At 42.6% G+C, this 27,768-nt stretch overlaps 2 protein-coding genes across 3 annotated transcripts in view; both read right to left on the bottom strand.

The window, feature by feature from the left end:
• LOC110496319 (beta-1,4-N-acetylgalactosaminyltransferase 3) overlaps window positions 1-3,574 on the bottom strand; it is a 42,838-nt gene extending 39,264 nt beyond the window's left edge. The window contains exon 1 of one of the 2 annotated variants that reach the window (XM_036955699.1): window positions 2,957-3,574. In XM_036955699.1, the coding sequence (XP_036811594.1) occupies window positions 2,957-3,095 (139 nt within the window). In that variant the 5' untranslated portion in view covers window positions 3,096-3,574. The remainder of the gene's footprint in view (window positions 1-2,956) is intronic. The other variant, XM_036955696.1, reaches the window with a different exon arrangement.
• A 3,771-nt stretch (window positions 3,575-7,345) lies between these two features.
• On the bottom strand, window positions 7,346-27,706 carry LOC110496313 (peptidyl-prolyl cis-trans isomerase FKBP4). Its single transcript, XM_021572140.2, has 11 exons — window positions 27,266-27,706; window positions 13,839-13,983; window positions 13,543-13,685; window positions 13,302-13,422; window positions 13,036-13,192; window positions 10,850-10,940; window positions 10,594-10,677; window positions 9,820-10,005; window positions 9,539-9,682; window positions 9,328-9,423; window positions 7,346-8,697 (listed from the first exon to the last, which is right to left on the bottom strand). The coding sequence occupies exons 1-11, from the start codon at window positions 27,359-27,361 to the stop codon at window positions 8,629-8,631; spliced, it is 1,332 nt and encodes a 443-aa protein (XP_021427815.1). The 5' UTR covers window positions 27,362-27,706; the 3' UTR covers window positions 7,346-8,628.
• Between the last annotated feature and the right edge of the window lie 62 nt (window positions 27,707-27,768).

The raw sequence follows: 27,768 nt of genomic DNA, 5'->3' as shown, positions 1-27,768 counted from the left end.
GTCACCCACATTTGGCTCCATATGAACTACAATTCCCACGCTGTGTTTTAACATTTAGAAAAGTCTATAATCATTGTTTAAACCGGTTTTCGAAACATTTGCAGATCTTATCTTTGATATCAGCGAGAAATAAAATGCATCAAATAAAAAAGACAATTACTGTAGAAGTTTTTGCACTGATCCACAAGCCATGTGCCTCAAGTGGATTGATTACACTTCCTTCCCAGTTATGGCTTACACACAGGTGTCCGGAGCACGCTATATAGCTAAATAGCACAGGTGGCTGTCTGTCTTCCGTAAACAAGAGATGTAACATGGAGATATGGTTAGTGTTCCCACACAGCCATAAAAAGGTGTATAGTAATTTAACCTTAATTTATTGCTGATATGAAAAGATGCTGTATTTGTTTTTAGAAACATAAGTAATGTAAGCAATGCATGGTAATGTATAGAGCAAGCATCAAGGCTCTTCACAAAAACTCCCCGGTCAGATGATACTACCATCAATAGGCACTAAAGCAGCTCGTGTCTATGAATGGGGTAGGTGGAGAGTGGATACATGGTCATTTTAGAGTATTAGACAGAAAAATCATATTTTTAACTCAAAATATAAGAGATTCTATCCTCCTCCTTTCCCTCTTCCCGTGATTTTATGTCTCTCTCGCTCTCCTCTCCCTAGGTGTATGGGCACATAGACCAACATCCGATATACAACATTTGTCCCATCACTATACAGACACACATACTCAGAGGGTGATGTCCTCACTCCCCATTGTGAGGAGGCTCAGGAATGCACTGTTTGTACCTTCTAAGGCAGCTCCTTCATGAGGCTTGGCGTATCTCTGTCCCTTAGTGATGAAGATACAGTTGAAGTCAGAAGTTTAATACACTTAAGTTGGAGTCATTAAAAGTTGTTTTTCAACTACTCCACAAATGTCTTGTTAACAAACTATAGTTTTGGCAAGTCGGTTAGGACATCAACTTTGTGCATGACACAAGTCATTTTTCCAACAATTGTTTACAGACAGATTATTTCACTGTATCACAATTCCAGTGGGTCAGAAGTTTACATACACTAAGTTGACTGTGCCCTTAAACAGCTTGTAAAATTCCAGAATATTATGTCATGGCTTTAGAAGCTTCTGATAGGCTAATTGACATCATTTGAGTCAATTGGAGGTGTACCTGTGGATGTATTTCAAGGCCTACCTTCACACTCAGTGCATCTTTGCTTGACATGTGAAAATCAGCCAAGACCTCAGAAAAAGAAAAAAAAATTGTAGACCTTCACAAGTCTGGTTCATCCTTGCGAGCAATTTCCTAACGCCTGAAGGTACCACGTTCATCTGTACAAACAATAGTATGCAAGTATAAACACCATGGGCCTACGCAGCGGTCATACCGCTCAGGAAGGAGACGCGTTCTGTCTCCTAGAGATGAACGTACTTTGATTTGCACAAACAGCAAAGGACCATGCGAAGATACTGGAGGAAACAGGTACAAAAGTATCTATATATCCACAGTAAAATGAGTCCTATATCAACATAACCTGAAAGGCCGCTCCCAAACTGCCATGAAAAAGCCAGACTACGGTTTGCAACTGCACATGGGGACAAAGATCATACTTTTTGAAGAAATGTCCTCTGGTGTGATAAAAAATATAACTGTCGTTTGGCCATAATGACCATTATGTTTGGAGGAGGCTTGCAAGCCAAAGTTAACCATCGCAACCGTGAAGTACGGGGGTGGCAGCATCATGTTGTGGGTGTGCTTTGCTGCAGGATGGACTGGTGAATTTCACAAAATAGATGGCATCATGAGGAGGAAAATTATGTGGATATATTGAAGCAACATCTCAAGACATCAGTCTTGGTCGCAAATTAATCTTCCAAATGGACAATGACACCAAGCATACTTCCAAAGTTGTGGCAAAATGGCTTAAGGACAACAAAGTCAAGATATTGGAGTGGCCATCACAAAGCCGTAGCCTCAATCATATAGAAATATGGGCAGAACTTAAAAAGCATGTGCAAGGAGGCCTACAAACTCAGTTACACCAGCTCTGTCAGGAGGAATGGGCCAAAATGCACCCAAATTATTGGGGGAAGCTTGTGGAAGGCTACCCGAAACATTTGACCCAAGTTAAACTATTTAAAGGCAATGCTACCAAATACTAATTGAGTGTATGTAAACTTCTGACCCACTGGGAATGTGATGACAGAAATAAAAGCTGAAATAAATCACTCTACTATTTTTCTGACATTTCACATTCTTAAAATAAAGCAGTGACCCTAACTGATCTAAGACAGGGCAATTTACTAGGATTAAAAGTCAGGGACTGAACTGAGTTTAAATGTATTTGGCTAAGTTGTGTGTAAACTTCTGACTTCAACTGTATGTCTCTATGTCCAGAAGGAGGTGTATTATTCATTTTCTCTCCTTTACAAATGCACACACACCTCTTGAACAAGAACTGGAAGGAGTGTGCATTTGAGGTTGTGGGAGAGAGGGGGGATGGGGTTAGGAGGGCCATCTTTACAGGAGTGTGTGTGTATTGACAACAGCGTTCCAAAACTCTGCCCCCTCCAGCCCCAGGTATGAGGCTACCACTGCTACAACAGTCCTGTAAATCTCTCATGTCAGCAGCCCATCAGCAACACCTTACATCTTTCTAAAGTTGGCTAGAAAGTTCTTAGTCCTTACAACACAGGATTTGAAAAAGTTGTTGACTACAGTGGAGAGTAAGTGTTTATTTTCCACCTTGCAGAATAGGCCAACCATTCAATGACACTATGGAATGTACCATTGATAAAATAGCCTAGAATTGGTGAAAAACTATCAAGTTAGCTCATTTGGTAATACAGTTGATTAACTACCAGTACACACACACACACACACACACTTGTTGATCATCATAGTAAATGGTTCAGAAAGCTATCCATGATAGCCTACTCACGACTCTTGGTGCTTCTCCACGGCTTAGTAGCAACAAACTCGTGGTAGACAGCGAAAGCTCCCAACATCAGCAGAACTAAGAACAGCATATGTTTCCCACTCCGTCTCAGTTTCTTCAGCGGGAAGAAAGACTTGACCATGTTGACTGATCTCCCTGCTGCTTGCTCCCGGGGACCCAGTCAGTGAATTTGGCGGCTTTGTTCGTTCGGCAAAGTTGGACCAGGCTGACCGCCCGTCAGTCTCGCAACCCCGTTCGCGATACACGGACGGCGACCCCAACACTCCCACCTCCCGATGGTGGCGAGGTGACTTATTTCATCCCGTAAATAACCCGGCAGGCTCCGGCTTTGAGTTTGCTTTGACTCGAGCGCTATGTTGAATTTACCCCTGTTTAATCGAGTAGAGACTGGCTGTTGGGTTGGTTGACTACTACAAAGCTACATATCGAACTAAACAAAAACCATAGCAACCCCGCACTGTTTTCTGTGCCCTTCTCGCTTCACTGCGCAAACACAAACAGAACAAGCACATAAGCACCCGCTCAGAGAGATTTATGGGTGGGGTTACGTGGCCACGCCCGCGTCGTATCGCAGCCAGTTGCACAGGTTGTAGGTTTCGACGAGATGGGATGCAGTTTTTGTAACCATAACTCTTTCCCTAACCTTAACCTAATTCTTCTAACCTGCTACGAAAAGTCAAATCAGGTAGAAATCTGGGAGAGGCTATACGGACACGCTTGGTGCCCAAATTGATGACGTGTGTCGCGCAGCTGAGAGTTGAGACGAATGGATTAGGTTGAGTCAGTTGTCCTAAACCATTCCCAGCGAGCTCATTTATGCTGGCAACAATAGCATGGCGCTAGTTAAAACTTGTAAAATAAAGTAAAATGTATTTCAATGGGCGAGGTAGAAATAACTTGTAGTATTGGTCACCTTCTGGAAGTCACCTTGACATGACATGCTAATTAGCTAATGTATCAAGCTGGTGTGAATGACCAGTGCAAGTGTTGTATCCATGTGTAGCCAGCAGATCCGACCCACTTGCTTACAGCTGCACTAGGGTCGGACAACATAACTGTGTAGATTAAGGCAATGGGGAGTTTGGAAAATGTACCGCAATCCAGGGATGAGATGCGTTGTACTCTGATTTTTCTCTTTATCCCAACTGTTACACCGAGAAGATTGAACTAGCAGTCTTTCAAATGGTGCTCCTTAAGGCAACCCGCGCACATTCATCCAAACACCTACGTTTATTGTAATGGTATTCTGCGATTGTTATTAGGCCTACACAAAATCAAATGTATTTGTCACATACACATGGTTAGCAGGTCTTAATACAAGTGTAGCGAAATGCTTGTGCTTCTAGTTCCGACCATGCAGTAATATCTAACAAGTAATATAACCTAACAATTTCACAACTACCTTGTGTAAAGGCATTAATACGAATATGTACATACAAATATATAAATGAGTGATGGCCGAACGGCATAGGCAAGATGCAGTAGATGGTATAGAGTACAGTATATACATATGAGATTAGTAATGTAGGGTATGAAAACATATTGTAACGACCCTGGGTTTATAAACGCGGAAATCGACTCTGCCTCACGAGCATGCTTTTTCAGGCACAGTCGATAGCGCGCCGGACCTCGGGCTAAAAGGTCGAGGGTTCGAGACCTGCTAACTGGTGTTTCATTACAATATTAAACAGCATGGTTTAAAGTGGCTAGTGATACATTACATCAAGATGGCATGATGCAGTAGATGGTATAGCGTACAGTATATTCATATGAGATGAGTAATGCAGGGTATGAGAACATTATATAAAGTGGCATTGTTTAAAGTGGCTAGTGATACATTTAATTACATCAAGATGGCAAGATGCAGTAGATGGTATACCCAACAGTATGTATATACATATTAGATGAGTAATGTAGGGTAAGTAAACAGAGCTCAGGCTGCGACAGAGCCTGGGCTCAAACCCAGAATGTCTGGTGGCACAGCTAGTACTGCGATGCAGTGCCTTAGACCACTGCGCCAACCGGGAGGCCTCTTTTCAGTCTTCTGAGGGGGAAAAGGCATTGTCGTGCCATGATAGTTCGTAGGTGATGTGGACACGAAGGATCTTGAAACTCTTGAACCGCTCAACTACAGCCCCATCGTGGTGAATGGGGGCGTGTTCGGCCCTTCTTTTCCTGTAGTCCACGATCATCTCCTTTGTCTTGCTCACGTTGAAGGAGAGGTTGTTGTCCTGGCACCACATTGCCAGGTCTCTGACGTCCTCCCTATAAGCTGTCTCATCGCTGTCGGTGATCAGGCCTACCACTGTGTTGTCAGCAAACTTAATGATGGTGTTGGAGTCATGCTTGGCCATGCAGTCGTGGGTGAATAGGGAGAACAGGAGGGGACTAAGCATGCACCCCTGAGGGGCCCCCGTGTTGAGGATCAGCATGGCAGATGTGTTGTTGCCTACCTTTACCACCTGAGGGTGGCCCGTCAGGAAGTCCATGATCCAGTTGCAGAGGTAGGTGTTTAGTCCCAGGGTCCTTGGCATAGTGATGAGCTTTGTGGGCACTATGGTGAATGCTGGGCTGTAGTCAATAAACAAAATTCTCATATAGGTATTCCTTTGGTCCAGATGGGAAAGGGCAGTGTGGAGTGCAATTGAGATTGCTTCATCTGTGGATCTGTTGGTACGGTATGCGACTTGGAGTGGGTCTAGGGTTTCTGGGATGATGGTGTTGATGTGAGCCATGACCAGCCTTTCAAAGCACTTCATGGCTACTGACGTGAGTGCTACACGGCGGTAGTCATTTAGACAGGTTACCTTCGCTTTTTTGGGCACAGGGACTATGGGGGTCTGCTTGAAACATGTAAGCATTGCAGACTTGGTCAGGGACAGGTTGAAAATGTCAGTGAAGACACTTGCCAGTTGGTCTGTGCATGCTCTGAGTACACATCCTGGTAGTCCGTCTGGTCCTGTGAATGTTGACCTGTTTAAAAGTCTTGCTCACAGAAATTCACGCACTTATTAAGAGAACATCCCTGGGCATCCCTACTGATCTGATCTGGCGGACTCATTAAAGTCAAATGCTTCATTTGTAAATGATGTCTGAGTGTTGGAGTGTGCCCCTGGCTAGCTGTAAAAAAAATAATTTAAAACACAAAAGACAATTGTGCTGTCTGGTTTGTTTAATATAAGCACTTTGACATGACTTATACTTTGATACTTAGGTATATTTTTGCAATTACATTTACTTTTACTTAGTATTTTACTGGGTGACTTTCAGTTGAGTCTTTCTATTAAGGTATCTTTACTCAAGTATTACCATTTGGTATTTTTTAGACCACTGCCAGTGGAGAAGTTATTGTATGGTCAAGTTAATGTATCCGGAAGCATCACACCGGGTCCTGTTCAGTGTTTTGTTGTCATAGTCAAACTATGCTGGCAGCTCTATCGCTAGGGATTGAATAGCTTATGTCAGAGTGTGTGACAGCCTGTGTTCATCAGAAGAGTCAGTGTCTGTAAGATGACACTGCGGATGGCCCTGCCTTGGCGCCCAGTAACCCAATGTGTGTGTTACCCAGCAGTGACCCTGCAATGGGGAGAGAAATCTAACGTTCAAGCCTTGGATCGGCCGTCTTTAAGTCTTCATACAGAAGTCTTCGTATACAAGGTTATAAGAGCATATAGAAAATAAAATCCGTAACTGAAGTAGCTACAATATTGAATTCATTCCGTAGGAACCTGTCCTCTTTTACATTGACAGCAAAGAACTACAGGTGAAAGCAAAAATCTGATATAAGCTACGCATCCATCATGTTGCTTTCACCGGGCTGGTTTTCCCTCCTTTATCTCCAGCCACAGCATGTGACCTGAGCATGTTTACCTATTCAATGAGATGGAAACCAGGACACAGTTGTATGTGAAGGAAACAGGAAGTAGAGCCACCTGATAATGTCATGGCCACCTAAGCAGCCATGCAGGTGAAAGGAGAGACAGGTTCAGCTGATGGTCAGTACTACTGACCCACCACCAACTGAACACAAATGTCTAGTGAACGGAGTTAGCCTAGTTCCTGTTTGTGGTGGGTTCATATCCACAGTTAACAGAACAATAACTTCAACAACTCTGGTCTGATCTAGGATAATGTCGATCCAGATCTGGTTCAGATAGCTGGTTTACAGAAGAGGGTGGTAGGTTTGAGCTCTGTATTGGCCACGTATACTGATTTATATGGCTCTTATATGGGAGAATTGCTTTTGGTTCACCCAATTAGTTTGCATTTGAATCTTGTAAAAACTACTTTTATTGTTTCCACTGTATACTACAAAATTGATTGGTCAAAAGATAGTGACCGAAGTACAAAAAATGAGGAGACAGACCAGAGTTTGAGTAATTTCTGTTTATTAGTCATTAGAGCCTTCAGTCTGAGAACCAATCGTTATGCTCCAATCAGATAGACCTCCCCCAACCAACCAGCATGCAGTTGACACCCCAAACCCTGACCAATCTCACTCCCTAGCTGCTCTGCTTCACAGGACCTTGTTTAGCTGAACCTAGAGCCAGGTCTGCTGGAGATGCTGTATGCAAGAATAAGATTACAGTAAGTCTGCATCTCAAATGACACCAATTACCTATATAGTGCACTACTTTAGTAGCCAACTCTGACCATTGGTCAAAAAGTAGGGCATATTGAGTCATCTACAACAGGATTTCCCAAACTCGGTCCCCCGCCCCCCGCCCTAGCACTACACAGATAATTCAATTAACCAACTTATCATCCAGCTTTGATTCTTTGAATCAGCTGTGTAGTGTTGGGGGAAAATCTAAACGTGCAACCATTGGGGGCCCCAGGATCGCGTTTGGGAAACCCTGATCTACAAGGTATAGAGTGTCATTTGGAATGCAGACAGACTACAGTAAGACTATATATGTAATGTGACTGAGCTTGATACTGGTTCAGTCTGACCAGAATAAGCGGCTTAAGCTGCTTCACACACACCCTTCTAGGTGTGAAGTAAATCATCATCCCATGAAGAACAATTAAGAGAAATCATAAACCCAGAGTAAGAACATACAGTGCGTTTGAGAAGCAGAGAGCAAACGTTTAGTTAGCATGACTGCTGCTAGAGAGGGAGCTGCTACTGTCACACATGTGTATGTGCGGACACGCATGTGTATGTGCGGACACGCAGTCACACATACACACGAAGCAGTCCCCAGGAGTTGATCAGTTGGCCCTGGAAGGTGGTGAGAAGTGAAGGGGATTTGGGGATTAGCCCTTGCTGGGTGAAAGGGGGGTTTACACACACACACACACACACACACACACACAAATACGCACACCCAGTACTGGGCTTCCAACTCCATTAAGCAAAGACCTCTATGAGTAAAGGGGGGGGGGGGGACAGCCTGCTAACCAGAGGGATGGGGGGCACTCCTTTTAGCCACACCTCCTGAGTGCAGTCAGCTACAGAAGGCCCACCCAGCCAGCTAGCTGCCATGACGATAGCACGCAGACACACACACACACACACACTCACACAGGGGATACAATTGAGCCATGGACACACACACACTTATCACAAACACATTCTCTCTTTATAAACACAAATGTCTGAAGTTTTAAAAGTCTTCATGACACAGTCTGACTTCTTTCTCCAGTAGTCATCACTCCTGTCCTCCACTCTCCTCTACATCCATCCCACCTACGTTCTCCGTCCCCTTGTCAGCCTCCTTCTGTTCATCACAGCAGAAACAAAGAGAGAGACATTAAAACAGTAATTTACACTGAGTATACAAAACATTAAGAACATCCTCTTTCCATAACATAGGTCACCCAGGTGAAAGCTATGATCCCTTATTGATGTCACTTGTTAAATCCACTTCAGTGTAGATTTAGGGAAGGAGACAGGTTAAGGAAGGATTTTTAAGCCTTGAGACAGTTGAGACATGGAATGTGTATATGTGTGCCATTCAGAGTGTCAATGGGCCAGACAAAAGACTTAAGTGCCTTTGAAAAGGGTATGGCAGTAGCTGCCAGGCACACTGGTTTGAGTGTGTCAAGAACTGCAATGCTGCTGGGTTTTTCACACGCAACAGTTTCCTGTGTGTATCAAGAATGGTCCACCACCCAAAAGGACATCCAGCTAACTTGACAACTGTGGGAAGCATTGGAGTCAACATGGGCCAGCATCCCTGTGGAACGCTTTCTTATATGATGCTAAGTGTGGGTTAATCTGTTCTGATGTCTCTCCAGTATTCAATCTCAACTCACCTTGGGGCTAGGGGAAGAGTTTAATCTGTAGGAGCTAGGGGAAGTGTAGCGTGGCTACAGGAAATGTGTAGTGTGTTGGCTGTTTGACTCACCTTGGCGTCCCTCTCTGCGAACTTCTGGAACATGTTGGCGTAGAGCCTCTTGTCCTTCTCATGCTGCTCCTTAATCTGTTTCTGGCACAGAGCCACCTGGGAAGGCAGACAGAGAGCCCCGGATCAGACAAAGAGCAAGCAGAGATGGACATCCAGATGAGAGGAGAGGGAAGTTTAGACGGGGCACATAAAGACCATTCTAGTACAGTACCTGGCTCTTGGCGGCCTTGTTGCTAGGATAAAGCTGGGTGACGCGCTGGAAGTCTGCTCTCGCCCTATCAAACTCCTTCATGGCAAACAGCGCCTCCCCCCTCCGGAATAGAGCCTTTTCATTGGATTCGTCTAGCTCCAGGGCCTTCGCACACAAGCGAGAGAGAGCAGAAACCAAAAGTAAGTGGGGGAATAGGTTTGGTGTGGAATATTTAGGAAGTCAGATATGTTCAGATAAAGTCAGGTCAGGTGTGTGTGTCTCCTAATCGAGTCTGTGTGTACCTTGTCACAGTTGTCGAAGGCAGAGCTTGGTTCCTGAAGCTTGATGAAGCACATGGCCAGGTTGAGGTGAGCAGCCAATCGCAAGGCTTTAGCTTTCTGGTCCTCCCCCTCAGGCAAACTTGATTCATTCTCCAGCCATGACACAATCCTCTTATACTGGACAGACGCTTGGCGATGCTTCCCTTCCTACACACACACACACACACACACACACACACACACACACACACACACACACACACACACATTATACTAAACAAGCTTACACAGTCTCACCTCAGAATTATACATTCATCCAGGTTTCTCAAACATCAAATGTCAAAGTGTTTCAGGTTATCTCCGAAATCTTAAAAGTTAGGCATTAACTGCAAATGGCTACGGTAAGGGTTAAGGTTTGGGATAGGCTTAAAACAAAAATCTAAAAAACAACTTTCCATCGCTGCTGGTTTCAAACATGCAACCTTTTGCACCAGAGGCAGACGATTAAACCCATCCACCAACCCCACCGCCCTAGCAAAAATGTAACTTATTTAAAGGCAACAGCGCGTTTCCACATCATCTCCCGACATCCCCAGACAAGGCTGGATGTCTAATACTGACTTGTATCACGGGTGACCTGGCTAGTTATACTGCACTGCTGCTTGAAGCTACTTCCCTCCACCCACACACAGGTAGCCTAGCGGTTAAGAACCTGTCGATGTGCCCTTGAGCAAGGTACTTAATCCTAATTGCTCCTGTATGTCTCTCTGGATCTGCTAAATGACAAATCTAAACCTTGAAGTACTGTGTTCCTTTCTCCTTAATGATGACGCTCTGCTCCAGTTTCTCTGCTGAGTTCATCTCCCAGGATTCCTTAGCCTGGGGAACAGGAAATGCTTCAGTCAGCCAGCAAATCACCTCTCAAAACACCAGACTCATCTGGGGTACACTTAGTAGGTAAACAGTTTGGAAATGTCATGAATAAAATGCCTAAGGCATGTCCCTGGACAGGGCTCTCTGGTTGATATTGCTAAAGGGTGAGGGGTCATACCTTCTCGAAGGTGGTCAGTTTGAGTTTGTACTGCAGAGTGGCTCCACCAGGAATACTGTACTTGCTGCTTCCTATGTTTCCATAGCCATACCTTAACACACACACACACACTTAGAAATTCATATCGACACACACTACAATTAGATATCCATACATACACAGCCACACAACTCAGCCAATATAATGGTGTGTTCTCTGGGTATACACTGCTCAAAAAAAATTAAGGGAACACTTAAACAACACAATGCAACTCCAAGTCAATCACACTTCTGTGAAATCATACTGGCCACTTAGGAAGCAACACTGATTGACAATACATTTCACATGCTGTTGTGCAAATGGAATAGACAACAGGTGGAAATTATAGGCAATTAGCAAGACACCCCCAATAAAGGAGTGGTTCTGCAGGTGGTGACCACAGACCACTTCTCAGTTCCTATGCTTCCTGGCTGATGTTTTGGTCACTTTTGAATGCTGGCGGTGCTTTCACTCTAGTGGTAGCATGAGACGGAGTCTACAACCCACACAAGTGGCTCAGGTAGTGCAGCTCATCTAGGATGGCACATCAATGCGAGCTGTGGCAAGAAGGTTTGCTGTGTCTGTCAGCGTAGTGTCCAGAGCATGGAGGCGCTACCAGGAGACAGGCCAGTACATCAGGAGACGTGGAGGAGGCCGTAGGAGGGCAACAACCCAGCAGCAGGACCGCTACCTCCACCTTTGTGCAAGGAGGAGCAGGAGGAGCACTGCCAGAGCCCTGCAAAATGACCTCCAGCAGGCCACAAATGTGCATGAGTCTGCTCAAAAGGTCAGAAACAGTCTCCATGAGGATGGTATGAGGGCCCAACGTCCACAGGTGTAGGTTGTGCTTACAGCCCAACACCGTGCAGGACGTTTGGCATTTGCCAGAGAACACCAAGATTGGCAAATTCGCCACTGGCGCCATATGCTCTTCACAGATGAAAGCAGGTTCACACTGAGCACGTGACAGACGTGACAGAGTCTTTCTGGACTGGTGGAGAACTTTCTGCTGCCTGCAACATCCTCCAGCATGACCGGTTTGGTGGTGGGTCAGTCATGGTGTGGGGTGGTATTTCTTTGGGGGGCCCCACAGCCCTCCATGTGCTCGCCAGAGGTAGCCTGACTGCCATTAGGTACCGAGATGAGATCCTCAGACCCCTTGTGAGACCATATGCTGGTGTGGTTGGCCCTGGGTTCCTCCTAATGCAAGACAATGCTAGACCTCATGTGGCTGGAGTGTGTCAGCAGTTCCTGCAAGAGGAAGGCATTGATGCCATGGACTGGCCCGCCCGTTCCCCAGACCTGAATCCAATTGAGCACATCTGGGACATCATGTCTCGCTCCATCCACCAACGCTACGTTGCACCACAGACTGTCCAGGAGTTGGCGGATGCTTTAGTCCAGGTCTGGGAGGAGATCCCTCAGGGGACCATCCGCCACCTCATCAGGAGCATGCCCAGGCGTTGTAGGGAGGTCATACAGGCACGTGGAGGCCACACACACTACTGAGCTTCATTTTGACTTGTTTTAAGGACATTACATTACTACCTGACATGACTCCTTGCTGTCCCCAGTCCACCTGGCTGTGCTGCTGCTCCAGTTTCAACTGTTCTTCCTTATTATTATTTGACCATGCTGGTCATTTATGAACATTTGAACATCTTGGCCATGTTATGTTATAATCTCCACCCTGCACAGCCAGAAGAGGACTGGCCACCCCACATAGCCTGGTTCTAGGGAGTTTTTCCTAGCCACCGTGCTTCTACACCTGCATTGCTTGCTGTTTGGGGTTTTAGGCTGGGTTTCTGTACAGCACTTTGAGATATCAGCTGATGTACGAAGGGCTATATAAATAAATTTGATTTGATTTGATGATTAAATCAAAGTTGGATCAGCCTGTAGTGTGGTTATCCACTTTAATTTTGAGTGTGACTCCAACTCCAGACCTCCATGGGTTGATAAATTTGATTTCCATTGATCATTTTTGTGTGATTTTGTTGTCAGCACATTCAACTATGTAAAGAAAAAAGTATTTAATAAGAATATTTCATTCATTCAGATCTAGGATGTGTTTTTTTAGTTTCCCTTAATTTTTTTGAGCAGTGTATATTTCTCAAAATAACAACATTGTATGTAGACTAGGTTTATAATGTATGTGTGTATATTACTTGGGTTTGATGATGAAGAGTGACTCCTCTCCCTGTTCCATGGCGGTCAGGGCTTTCTCCACCCCACTTGGCAGACCCAGACTCTTTCCATCTCCCAACTCAAACTTCAGCTCCCTCTGGTCAAAGACCTTGCCCTCACAGCTGCCCTCCACGCACACTGCAGGGGAAAGAGACCGAGAAAGGTGTGAGCGATTGTAGCCTGTACAGTAGGTCTTAGTTTGGAATATCCCTGTTCCTTTTTGATGATGATATGTTTGTGTGTGTACCTTCTACGGCAGCTCCTTCATTAGGTTTGGAGTATCCCGCTCCCTTAGTGATGATGCGACGGATAATTCCTCCATCCTCTCCCTCAGTGATGTCCTCCCCTCGAAACTCAAACAGCTCCACCTAACACACACACACACACACACAAAACCCCCATTTAAGCACCCAGTCACACACGTCAATGTTGACACAGAATGTTTACCTAAAACAGACTTAATCCCTCACAGACAGACAGAAGGTTACCTGGAAGACAAGAGTAGCATTGGGGGGTATCTTCGGGGGGCTGCCGGCGGTGCCATAGGCGTACTCTGGTTTACAGATCAGCTGGCTAATCTCTCCTACTTTCATAGTAGCCACTCCCAGGTCCCACGCCTTGATTACCTGACCTACACACACACGTCAAATGTTTTGATCACCTGGCGTGTACTTCAACACACAACACAAGAGAGAGACACGTACAGTACACACACACACAGAGGTAGAGATAGAGAAAGAGAGAGACAAGTACAGTACACACACACACACACACACACACACACCTTTGCCCAGCTCGAAGGAGAACTTCTCTCCTCGTTCGCGACTGGAGTCAAATGGGGTTCCATCCAGCAGCGTGCCAACATAGTGAACAAACACCTTGTCCCCCGTCATAGGCAGCTCTGTCCCTGTGCCCTCTTGCTTCACCAACTACAGATGTAGGAGAGGGAGAGAGGGAAAGAGTGACAGTGAAGGTTAGTTATGCTGTAGCAGTGTATGGCATAGTCGGTCTGTGGTAGTGTTAGGTATTTTATTAGGATCCCCATTAGCTGTTGCAAAAGCAGCAGCTACTCTTCCTGGGGTCCACACAAACCATAACATAATACAGAACATTAAATAGACAAGAACAGCTCAAGGACAGAACTTCATCAATTTAAAAAATGTATGTAAAAGAGGCACACGTAGTCTACATATCAATACATACAAACTATGTAGGTCAAATAGGGGAGAGGCGTTGTGCTGTGAGGTGTTGCTTTATCAGTTTTTTTTAAACCAGGTGTGCTGTTCATTAAAAACAATATGAGATGGAAGAGAGTTCCATGCAATAATGGCTCTATATAATACTGTACACTTTCTGGAATTTGTTTTGGATTTGGGGACTGTGAAAAGCTAAACGCCAAGTAATTTAGTCTCCTCAACTTGTTCAACAGCCACACCATTCATTACCAGATTCAGCTGAGGTATAGCACTTAAGGAATTATTTGTACCAAATACAATGCGCTTAGTTTTAGAGATGTTCAGGACCAGTTTATTACTGGCCACCCATTCCAAACCAGACTGCAACTCTTTAAGAGTTTAATTGACTTCATTAGCAGTGGTTGCTGATGCGTATATGGTTGAATCATCAACATACATGGACACACGTTTTGTTTAATGCCAGTGGCATGTCCTTGGTAAAAAATAGAAAAGAGTAGAGGGCCTAGAGAACTGCCCTGCAGTACACCACACTTTACATGTTTGAAATTAGAAACGCTTCCATTAAAGAAAACCCTCTGAGTTCTATTAGATCAACATCTCTGAAGCCAAGATATGGCAGAGGTTGAAAAGCCATAACATCATTGTTTTCTCAACAACAGGTTTTGGTCAATAATATCAAATGCTGCACTGAAATCTAACAGTACAGCTCCCACAATCTTATTATCCATTTCTTTCAACCAATCATCAGTCAATTGTGTCAGTGCACATGTTGAGAAATAGCATTGTATTTGGTGAAACACCATTCTTTCCAACAGTTTGCTAAGAGCTGACAGCAAGCTTATATACAGTGCCTTGCGAAAGTATTCGGCCCCCTTGAACTTTGCGACCTTTTGCCACATTTCAGGCTTCAAACATAAAAGATATAAAACTGTATTTTTTTGTGAAGAATCAACAACAAGTGGGACACAATCATGAAGTGGAACGACATTTATTGGATATTTCAAACGTTTTTAACAAATCAAAAACTGAAAAATTGGGCGTGCAAAATTATTCAACAACAAGCTCAGTCTGATGATGCTGTGACACACTGCCCCAGACCATGACGGACCCTCTACCTCCAAATCGACCCCGCTACAGAGTACAGGCCTTGGTGTAACGCGCATTCCTTCGACGATAAACGCGAATCCGACCATCAAACCTGGTGAGACAAAACCGCAACTCATCAGTGAAGAGCACTTTTTGACAGTCCTCTCTGGTCCAGCGACGCGGAGTTCGTGCCCATAGGTGACGTTGTTGCAGGTGATGTAAGGCAGGTCCTCACCAGACAACAGGCCAACAAGCCCTCAGTCCAGCCTCTCTCAGCCTATTGCGGACAGTCTGAACACTGATGGAGGGATCCTCAACTGCCCGGGTTCCTGGTGTAACCCGGGCAGTTGTTGTTGCCATCCTGTACCTGTCCCGCAGGTGTGATGTTCGGATGTACCAATTCTGTGCAGGTGTTGTTATACGTGGTCTGCCACTGCGAGGACGATCAGCTGTCCGTCCTGTCTCCCTTTAGCGCTGTCTTAGGCGTCTCACAGTACGGACATTGCAATTTATTGCCCTGGCCACATCTTTTTTTGCTGAGTTTAGTACACCAAGGTAGGAGAGTCACACACACACACACACACACATACTTCTGGTATTGGAGTTCTTGGTTCTGTGGATCGAGCGGATGGGGAGCCAGCATCCTCCTGAATCCTCCTCACCATGGCTGCAGAAGCTGGGGTCCTTGGGATATGTTGCCTCCTCGGGATTAGAGGTCTTAATAATACCTTGCCCAGATCCTTGAGAAAGAGCTGTCTCCTCTGCAGCTTCTTTCTGTCCCAATCTGGGTTCAATGCCATCCAGATGACAAGCGCGTTGCATGCCGAGATCCAAGAACGTAGGGTTCTTCTTTTGCAGTTGTAGTCAGTCACCAGCTTGTCTAAATTGTCCACCCCTCCTTTTGTGGCATTGTGATCCATTATGATTTCTGGTTTTTGATGTTCCTGGCCACAGATTCTCCCATCCCTATGTAGCGTACTCATGAGTACCACATTTTTGCCTTTATTTGGCACGTAGGACACTGGGAATGTGTCAAACTTAGAGCAATTGATAGTGGTTGAATACATGGAACAGGCCTGAGCTCTTCATCTTCCAAAGTGGAAGACACTCCTTCCACACTAGCTTCTCTCCCTCTGAGCAGAGATTATTTTTGCCATACTGATTGATTGTGGTAAGGAGCCACACATGCAAAGCTATTTATTGGTTGTGTCCCTCCCCCAATTGGCACCTGGCTGGGGTAGAGTGTAAAAAAAAAAACATTTTTTCACCGCAATGTATCAAAATAATCTATTGTAATAATATTGTGCCGGTTACAGCAAGACATTGTGTAGTTTCACACACTACAAAAGGTAAAGAGTGTGTGAAAAGCAGGAGATAGCACCAAGAACCTGTCTGTCTCCCTGCCTATGTTGAAACAGCAGGCCCAGGGAGGAGGAAGACAGAATGAAGGCACATAGCAAACCTTTGTTTAATTTTTTACTTGTTTTCACCAAGACACACTTATTCCCCTCGGGTCCAGTGGACCCAAACACCACATATGTAATATAAATGTGTAGCGGGGTGCACAGTGTGCACTCAATGAAAATGTGTTATTGCACATGTTCTTCACAGAAAATGAGCAAAGGCCAATGAGTCTCAGGTTTAATTTTTTTTATCATTTCGTTTAGTAAACACTGACAATTGGTCCTACAGACCCAAACAAGGGTTAAAGATATGACAGATAGGAGTGGCTAGAGTCAACTACTACCCTCAGTATCTTTCCATCTAAGTAGTCAATGCCAGGTTTGTCATTATTGATCGTTAACAATTATTTTTCTACCTCTCCCACACTAACTTCACAAAATTCAAAACGTGCAATGCTTTTCATTCATGATTTGTTTTTTTTATGCATGAATACAATGGCTCACTGTTCATTGTTGGCATTTCCTGCTCAAGTTTGCCCACTTTGCCAATTAAGTAATCATTAATATAATTGGCAACATCAAATGATTGTGATAAATACTCCATCTGATGTTGTTGAATTTATCTTTCTGCCCATAACTTCATTTAAAAGTAATCCTACATTTTTTCCATAATTCTTTATATCATTGATCTTGGCTTCATAATACAAGTTTAGAGGTCGACCGATTATGATTTTTCAACGCCGATACCGATTATTGAAGGACCAAAAAAAGCAGATACCGATTAATCGGACGAGTTGTATTTATTTATTTGTAATAATGACAATTACAACAATACTGAATGAACACTTATTTTAACTTAATATAATACATCAATCAAATCAATTTAGCCTCAAATAAATAATTAAACATGTTCAATTTGGTTTAAATAATGTAAAAACAAAGTGTTTGAGAAGAAAGTAAAAGTGCAATATGTGCCATGTAAAAAAGCTAACGTTTAAGTTCCTTGCTCAGAACATGAGAACATATGAAAGCTGGTGGTTCCTTTTAACATGAGTCTTCAATATTCCCAGGTAAGAAGTTTTAGGTTGTAGTTATTATAGGAATTATAGGACTATTTCTCTTTATACCATTTGTATTTCATATACCTTTGACTGTTGGATGTTCTTATAGGCACTTTAGTATTGCCAGTGTAACAGTATAGCTTCCGTCCCTCTCCTCGCTCCTACCTGGGCTCGAACCAGGAACACATCGACAACAGCCACCCTCGAAGCAGCGTTACCCATGCAGAGCAAGGGGAACAACTACTCCAAATCTCAGAGCGAGTGATGTTTGAAACTCGCGCACCCCGCTAACTAGCTAGCCATTTCACATCGGTTACACCAGCCTAATCTCGAGAGTTGATAGGCTTGAAGTCATAAACAGCGCAATGCTTGAAGCATTGCGAAGAGCTGCTGGCAAAACACACAAAAGTGCTGTTTGAATGAATGGTTACGAGCCTGCTGGTGCCTACCATCGCTCAGTCAGTCTGCTCTATCAAAATATAGACTTAATTATAACATAATAACACACAGAAATACGAGCCTTAGGTCATTAATATGGTCGAATCTGGAAACTATCATCATCACAAAACTTTTATTCTTTCAGTGAAATACGGAACCGTTCCGTATTTTATCTAACGGGTGGCATCCATAAGTCTAAATATTGCTGTTACTTTGCACAACCTTCAATGTTATGTCATAAAATTATGGCAAATTAGTTCGCAACGAGCCAGGCGGCCCAAACTGTTGCATATACCCTGACTCTGGGTGCAATGAACACAAGAGTAGCGACACAATTTCACCTGGTTAATATTGCCTGCTAACCTGGATTTATTTTAGCTAAATATGCAGGTTTAAAAATATATACTTCTGTGTATTGATTTTAACCTGTTAGATCTCTAGGGGCGCTATTTCATTTTTGGATAAAAAACGTTCCCGTTTTAAGCGCGATATTTTGTCACGAAAAGATGCTCGACTATGCATATTGACAGTTTTGGAAAGAAAACACTCTGAAGTTTCAGAATCTGCAAAGATTTTGTCTGTAAGTGCCCCAGAACTCATTCTACAGAAGAAACCAAGATGATGCATCAACCAGGAATTAGCAGAATTTCTGAAGCTCTGTTTTCCATTGTCTCCTTATATGGCTGTGATTGCGCAAGGAATGAGCCTACACTTTCTGTCGTTCGCCCAAGGTCTTAGCAGCATTGTGACGTATTTGTAGGCATATCATTGGAAGATTGACCATAAGAGACTACATTTTCCAAGTGTCCGCCTGGTGTCCTGCGTGGAATTCGGTGAGCAATTGCCAGCTGCTCGTACTTTTCCATTTGATATAGGGGAGAAACCATGTGTCCAAGAACGATGTATCAATGAAGAGATATGTGAAAAACACCTTGATGATTGATTCTAAACAACGTTTGCCATGTTTTCAGTCGATATTATGGAGTTAATTTGGAAAAAAGTTCGCGTTTTGAGGACTGAATTTTCAGATTTTTTTTGGTAGCCAAATGTGATGTATAAAACGGAGCTATTTCTAATACACAAAGAATCTTTTTGGAAAAACTGAGCATCTGCTATCTAACTGAGAGTATCCTCATTGAAAACATCAGAAGTTCTTCAAAGGTAAATTATTTTATTTGAAGGCTTTTATGTTTTTGTTGAAATGTTGCGTGCTGGATGCAAACGCTAATGCTAACGCTAAATGCTAACGCTAAATGCTAACGCTAGCTAGCTACTTTTACACAAATTATTGTTTTCCTATGGTTGAGAAGCATATTTTGAAAATCTGAGATGACAGTGTTGTTTACAAAAGGCTAAGCTTGAGAGATGGCATATTTATTTCATTTCATTTGCGATTTTCATGAATAGTTAACGTTGTGTTATGCTAATGAGCTTGCTGATAGATTTACACAATCCTGGATACAGGGTTTTTTTCATAGCTAAACGTGACGCAGAAAACGGAGCGATTTGTCCTAAACAAATAATCTTTCAGGAAAAACTGAACATTTGCTATCTGAGAGTCTCCTCATTGAAAACATCTGAAGTTCTTCAAAGGTAAATGATTTTATTTGAATGCTTTTCTGTTTTTTTGTGTAAATGTTGCCAGCTGAATGCTAATGCTAAATGCTACGTTAGCCATCAATACTGTTACACAAATGCTTGTTTTGCAATGGTTGAGAAGCATATTTTGAAAATCTGAGATGACAGTGTTGTTAACAAAAGGCTAAGCTTGAGAGCTAGCATATTTATTTCATTTCATTTGCGATTTTCATGAATAGTTAACGTTGCGTTATGGTAATGAGCTTGAGTCTGTATTCACGATCCCGGATCCGGGATGGGGAGATCAGAAAGGTTAAGAAAGGCATTGATGTTTATGGTTAGGTACAGTTGTGCAACGATTGTGCTTTTTTCTCAAATGCGCTTTTGTTAAATCATCCCCCGTTTGGCAAAGTTGGCTGCTTTTGTTAGGAAGAAATAGTCTTCACACAGTTCGCAACGAGACAGGTGGCCCAAACTGCTGAATATACCCTGACTCTGTTGCAAGAGAAGTGACACCATTTCCCTAGTTAAAAGAAATTCACGTTAGCAGGCAATATTAACTAAATATGCAGGTTTAAAAATATATACTTGTGTATTGATTTGAAGAAAAGCATTGATGTTTATGGTTAGGTACACGGAGCAACGACAGTCCTTTTTCGCGAATGCACACCACATCGATTATATGCAACGCAGGACACACTAGGTAAACTAGTAATATCCTCAACCATGTGTAGTTAACGAGTGATTATGATTCATTGATTGATTGTTTATTAAAGAGAAGTTTAATGCTAGCTAGCAACTTACCGTGGCTTCTTACTGCATTTGCGTAACAGGCAGGCTCCTCGTGGAGTGCAATGTAAGGCAGGTGTTTAGAGCGTTGGACTAGTTAACTGTAAGGTTGCAAGATTGAATCCCCGAGCTGACAAGGTAAAAATCTGTCGTTCTGCCATAATAATAATTAAAAAATAATAATAATTTTAAAAAAAGAAAATCGGCGTCCAAAAATACCGATTTCCGATTGTTAGGAAAACTTGAAATTGGCCCTAATTAAATCGTCCATTCCGTTTAATCGGTCGACCTTTAATACAGTTTCTTCTTTTTGTTGTTGTTGAGTTGTCACATAAGTCTCAATTTGCAGTAAGTCAGCCAGTCAGATGTGCACCCAGACTTATTAGCCACTCCTTTTGCCCCATCTCTTTCAACCATACAGTTTTTAAATTCCTCATCAATCCATGGAGGTTGTAAGAGCTCTAACAGTTCTGACAGTCAATTTCTTAACAGGTGCATGCTTACTTTTATGTAGTCTAGTACTTTGGGCTGCTGTTGTGTTTAGGTCTTGGGTTGTGGGCTCAAACTGTTCAAAGGGTGATTTATTTGTGTGATGATGTGGAAACTGTCTGAGACACCATGTGCTGCAAGTATTTTCGCCTTTAGCGAAATACACCATGGGCCAGAATGACTGACAGTCACTCTCACACACACACACTTCTCAGTGTCAACATTGACCAGCCACACTGCCTGCAGAAATAGGATATTCAGCTGGGAAGGGTCAGGTCACCAAAACCAGAATGAGAATCTCCACCCCCCCAAAAATATGGCAGGCTCCAGAAAACGTCTAGGTAACCAGATATGTTTGCTGACAAACAAGAAACTATGAAATGCTTATACCCAGGCCAGAACCTTCTAGCCAAAACTACGACACTTCTAGATCACTGCTAAGTCTGAATAGTGATGACTAGACATTTGATAGTTAGCTGCAGAAACACATATTTCAGTGACCGTACAAACTACCTAGCAATGATAAAATCTCTGATTACATGGGGAAGTGAGATGCACCCAGCTGCAACCCCACAGCAGCCTGAGACTGAAACTAGCCTGTCACTAAAACCAATACTATCGCCATCTAATGGCCCGTGGTTTCCTCACGGGTGGTCAGGGCTCCACAGTGCAAGGATTTAAATCACATTTGTGAATAAAAAGTCAAGTATGAACACGTTTATAGTAAAATAATTGCTGCAGTAGTTGTTTTCAAAGTATTTCTGCCATTTTGTTTCATAGCTGGTAAATTAAATCGCACAAAGTCAAAGAACAACGAATCTTATATTTACTTGAAACAAAAGTCTACTGAAGTGAGACTTTTCCTCGCGTTACTTGGCCATTTGTATTGTTTTGTTCACAAGCTAGGTTATTTCAATATGTTTAAGTTTCAATTGCTAGGGAAGAGAAGACAACTATTCTACTGGTCAAACCCAATCTCACAGGCACAAAATGACTTGTCGTGTTACCATGGTAACCTCCCACCCTTAAAGGGGCAAGTGAAAATGTTTTATATGTGATATTTTGGTTAAAAGACTCAAATTAAAACAATATCACATTTCTTACTAGTAAAATATTTGTTTTAGAAACATTACAAAGCATGCTCATCCGTTTTTTGGTGTTTTGTTGGTGTAATTTTGTCCAGTAAAACATCTGAATGGCCGGTAGATTTTTTTAATCTACCTGCCACAGTGGCTGGTGGACCAAAATGTAAATGTTATGCCCTGCCTCCTTTCCTAGATTCCTTTCCTCTCTAATGGCCATGGTTTATCTCTACCACATACAGTGGGGCAAAAATATATTTAGTCAGCCACCAATTGTGCAAGTTCTCCCACTTAAAAATATGAGAGATGCCTGTAATTTTCATCATAGGTACACTTCAACTATGACAGACAAAATGAGAAAAAAAATCCTGAAAATCACAATGTAGGATTTTTAATGAATCTATTTGCAAATTATGATAGAAAACACTCTAAAGTTTCCAAAACTGTTAAAATAGTGTCTGAGTATAACAAAACTGATTTGGCAGGCGAAAACCTGAGAATAATTGATTCATGAAGTAGGATTTTTTTTTTTTTTAGGTTTCTATTCAATGCCATTACAGTATCCATTGACTTAGGACTCAAATTGCAGTTCCTATGCCTTCCACTAGATATCAACAGTCTTATAAATTGTTTCAGGGATGTATTCTGAAAAATGAGGGAGTAAGAGCAGTCTGAATGAGTGGACCCTGCCGTGTCACAGAGCTTTTTCATGGGCGCGACTGAGAGTGCCTTTCTTGTTTACCTTTTATATTGACAACGTTATTGTCCGGTTGAAATATTATTGATTATTTAGGCTAAAAACAACCTGAAGATTGATTATGAACATTGTTTGAAATGTTTCTACAAACTTAACGGATACTAGTTGGATTTTTTTGTCTGCCTGTTGTGACTGCGTTTGAGCCTGTGGATTAATGAAGAAAATGTGCAAACAAAACTGAGGTTTTTGGATATAAAGAGACTATCGAACAAAAGGAACATTTATTGAGTAAATGAATGTCTTCTGAGTGCAACCATATGAAGATCGTCAAAGGTAAGTGATTCATTTTAACTCCATTTCTGACTTGTGTAACTCTTCTACTTGGCTGGTTACTGTTTGTAATGATTTGTCTGCTGGGCTATGTTCTCAAATAATCGTAAGGTATGCTTTCGCCGTAAAGCATTTTTTAAATCTGACACCGTGGTTGGATTCACAAGAAGTTAATCTTTAAACTTATCTAAAATAGTTGTATCTTTTCTGAATTATTATAATGAGTATTTCTGTATTTTAATTTGGCGCTCTGCAATCTCACTGGATGTTGGCCAGGCGTCCCACATACCTAGAGGTTAACATCAAATTGATCAGAAATATGGTGTAGACTAGAGGTCGACCAATTATGATTTTTCAACGCCGATACCGATTATTGGAGGACCAAAAAAGCCGATACCGATTAAATCGGCCAATTTTTTTATTTATTTATTTGTAATAATGACAATTACAACAATACTGAATTAACACTTATTTTAACTTAATATAAAACATCAATAAAATCTATTTAGCCTCAAATAAATAATGAAACATGTTCAATTTGGTTAAAATAATGCAAAAACAAAGTGTTGGAGAAGAAAGTATGATGTGCCATGTAAAAATGTGTGCCATGTAAAATATGTGCCATGTAAAAAAGCTAACGTTTAAATTCCTTGCTCAGAACATGAGAACATATGAAAGTTGGTGGTTCCTTTTACCATGAGACTTCAATATTCCAAGGTAAGAGGTATTAGGTTGTAGTTAATATAGAAATTATAGGACTATTTCTCTCTATACCATTTGTATTTCATATACCTTTGACTATTGGATGTTCTTATAGGAACTATAGTATTGCCAGTGTAACAGTATAGCTTCCGTCCCCCTCCTTGCCCCTACCTGGGCTCGAACCAGGAACACATCGACAACAGCCACACTCAAAGCATCGTTACCCATCGCTCCACAAAAGCCGTGGGGAATAACTACTCCAAATGTAAAAGCGAGTGACGTTTGAAACAGTATTAGCGCACACCCAGCTAACTAGCTAGCCATTTCACATTGGTTACACCAGCCATTAGGCTGATAGGCTTGAAGTTATAAACAGCGCGGTGCTTGGAAAGAGCTGCTGGCAAAACGCACGAAAGTGCTGTTTGAATGAATGATTACGGGCCTGCTGCTGCTCAGTCAGACTGCTCTATCAAATCAGACTTAATTATAACAGGCTCAACATGGCCAGAAACAAAGACCTTTCTTCTGAAACTCGTCAGTCTACTCTTGTTCTGAGAAATTAAGGCTATTCCATGTGAGAGTCTTGGTGGTTCTAAACTTCTTCCATTTAAGAATGATTCAGGCCACTGTGTTCTTGGGGCCCTTCAATGCTGCAGAAATGTTTTGGTACCCTTCCCCAGATCTGTGCCTAGACACAATCCGGTCTCAGAGCTCTACTGACAATTCCTTCGACCTCATGGCTTGGTTTTTGCTCTGACATGCACTGTCACTGCACTGCACCACTCGGTAGGCCCTCACTGGCTTATTTACAAAATTACACTGATTGGCCCAAGGGGGAATTGCATCATTCGTGAGAGGATGACATGTATAGTTTTATGTTGTTCTTGATACCATATCTTGTTTGGAGGTTTTTTGACTGATGTCACATTATGCAAAAATGTGCAAGCTAGCCAACCAACAACTATAACGATGTATTTCAACAACCAACCTGTCTATGAAGACATAAAATGCGCAGTTTGAGGTACTCCGTGAAGTGACATTGCAAGCTCAGTGCTGCCCCCTTACCTCAAGTCCAAGGCTGACCGGGGTACTGCAGCCTGCCATTAGCTACTAAATGGGGTGCCAGGGTAGCCTAGTGGTTAGAGTGTTGAACTAGTAACCGGAAGGTTGCAAGTTCAAATCCCCGAGCTGACAAGGTACAAATCTGTCGTTCTGCCCCTGAACAGGCAGTTAACCCACTGTTCCTAGGCCGTCATTGAAAATAAGAATTTGTTCTTAACTGACTTGCCTAGTTAAATAAAGGTAAAAAAACATCCTTTTTATTCAATTTTTTATATAAAATCGGTTCAAGGTCATACATCTGGTTTAATATAACAAAATATTGGTATCATGACTATAATGGTAGGCTGAACAATAGAACAAGTCAAAATTCACCCAAGGCTTTAAAATGGCAAAAGAACGTTGGCTAAGCTGGAACACTAGCACGAGCCCAAAGCAATTGAATGGAATCGAACGGTCGCAGAGCCTCTTCTGACCGGAGTGATGCTTGGAATTCCTTTTCACCTAAAAGGCACAAAGAAATGTATCCCTTTTTATTTTTCTACTACCATCTGCTCTTAGGACGAAACTGAAAAATAACTTGTGTAGAAAGTAAACGTCCTCACCTCGATGGTGCCAAGTGTGCTTATGTCTGCATTATGAGGAAGTAAGAAAAAAATTGCAACTTTGACTATTTCTGGTCTAGCGATCGATGACAGCAGAGTATACTGCCCAACCTTATGTAATTAGAAAGAGATTATCCTGATTAAAATGGTTTACGATTTGAAAAAATAATGAAAATATACACATTGCAAGATATTTGGCAAAATATACCAGCATGCCTCTCCATAGGAAAACAAAGGGAGAGGCTCAACGTTCCAAGGGCAAAAGGTATTCCGGGGCTAGTGTTTGATGACAGCGGAGTACGCTGCCTTACATAATTAGAAAGAGGAGGTTCTCATGTTTAAATGGTGTCCGACTTGACAAAAATGAAAATATACATATTGCAAGATATTTGGCGAAAGACAGACATACCTATATTTCCCTACAGTAAACAATGGGACAACCTCAAAGTTCCATGAGTAATTTTTTGTTGTTGTTTACATTTTAACTACCAGAAATGTGGGCAGATCTCATTGACAACAATAACAAAGCAGCCATTGTGACATAGAACAATAAACTGGGAATAGAACTTTCAGAAGGAGAGTTGGTGCCACGGTGCACAATAGAACGAAGTAATAGGAGCTGCCAGGTTGAAAAATGCCCTAAAATATGGCCTGTTTAATTCGTGATTACTCCAAAACTACTGCAAGCAGCTGGGACATATGGTAATATTGTGAAACTGGGCTCCATGGCAGATGCAATGAACTGGGGGGCAGGTAGCCTAGTGGTTTGGGTGTTGGGCCAGAAACCAAAAGGTTGCTAGATCGAATCCCTGAGCTGACAAGAATCTGTCGTTCTGCCCCTGAACAAGGCAGTTAACCACTGTTAACTGGCCGTCATTGTAAATAAGAATTTGTTCTTAACTGACTTGCCTAAAGGTTAAATAAAAATACATTAACTAGTTTTTATCAGAAAAGGGCATTATTAAAAACGTCATGTGTCCAGCCTAACAATGCCTGCAGAACCATGGTCGGCATTGAACTTCGTGGCTTCAATGCGAGGATTGAAGTCATTCTCCCCTGGTTAACAACCACAGCCAGTAGTTGGCGATATTATGGTTTTAGTCACAGGCTGCTGCGGGCCTGCACCTGGATACTACAGGGGGAAGATGGGGCTGGTTAGGAAGCTAGCACGGTCGAGGTGACGTCACGATGTGAGGAGCTCGTTAGCCAGCTAGCTAACGTTAGTTAAGTTTAGCCCGCAGATATAACTACAGTAGCAAACCCCAAATGTTGCATATAGATCATGGACTGCGCTGCAAAATCTCACTAATCTAAAGTACCCTTCTGTAGCCAACTGACCAAAATATTTTTGCATTTTTATTTTCATTCAAGCTTGCTAGGTAGCTGGTTATGCCATTCAATGAATTGCTATTGGCTAGATAGCGAGCAGGCTAACGCTAGCTTGTTAGCTCGCTAGGAGGTTTCCACTAGTTAACACAGCTGCAGAGTCGACATGGGCGATATCGTACAAATTCGTGACAACAAAAATGTGCTTTTTGTCTTAAATTAAGGTTAGGTTTAGGTGTAAGGTTGGCAGTGTGGTTAGGGTTACGGTTAGGTTTAAAATCAAATTTTAAGAAGATAAATATTAGAAATAGGCGGGGTTTAAGACTTTGTGGCCGTGGTAACTAGTGACGACCGCTAGTTAGTTAGTTACCTTTAAAACCCCTCCATCTTTCTTCTGCGTGATATCCTCTCCCTCCATTGGTAATGGGATGTTCTGTCCTTCGTTGGTCACCTCTTCCGCAGTCATAGCCCTGGAGAACTTCTTTCTGCAAACCTCTCCTTCTCAGCTAGCTGACGTTAACTAGCAAACCACACAACTGCAAGTTGACTGCCTAGATTAGAGCTAGCTACCAACTACGGTTCTGCAGGAGAGCTGCGCCACAAATCAAAGCTAACGCGCTTGATGGCTTTAAGAATCAGCTTTTCTCGTTAGCTATATTTTGGGTTTGCACTTTTAGTGCCAAATTACGCTGATGTCAATCGCTGTGCACCAGTCTCCAAACTGAAGTTGTGCCGTTGAGTTGCTTAGCTAGCTAATAAGTCCAGAGGTCCACTTTGCTGTGTTGCTTGCTTGTTTCTCTGTCTAGCATCTGACAGTTGTCTAGGCTGCTAGCGTCTGGAAGAAGGGCCGAGAACTTTCGATACGCTGCAAGG

This window comes from Oncorhynchus mykiss, chromosome 2, assembly GCF_013265735.2.
Source record: "Oncorhynchus mykiss isolate Arlee chromosome 2, USDA_OmykA_1.1, whole genome shotgun sequence".
NCBI classification, from domain to species: domain Eukaryota; kingdom Metazoa; phylum Chordata; class Actinopteri; order Salmoniformes; family Salmonidae; genus Oncorhynchus; species Oncorhynchus mykiss.
Note: the sequence above shows the minus strand (reverse complement) of the source record. Positions and strands in the feature narration are given on the sequence as shown.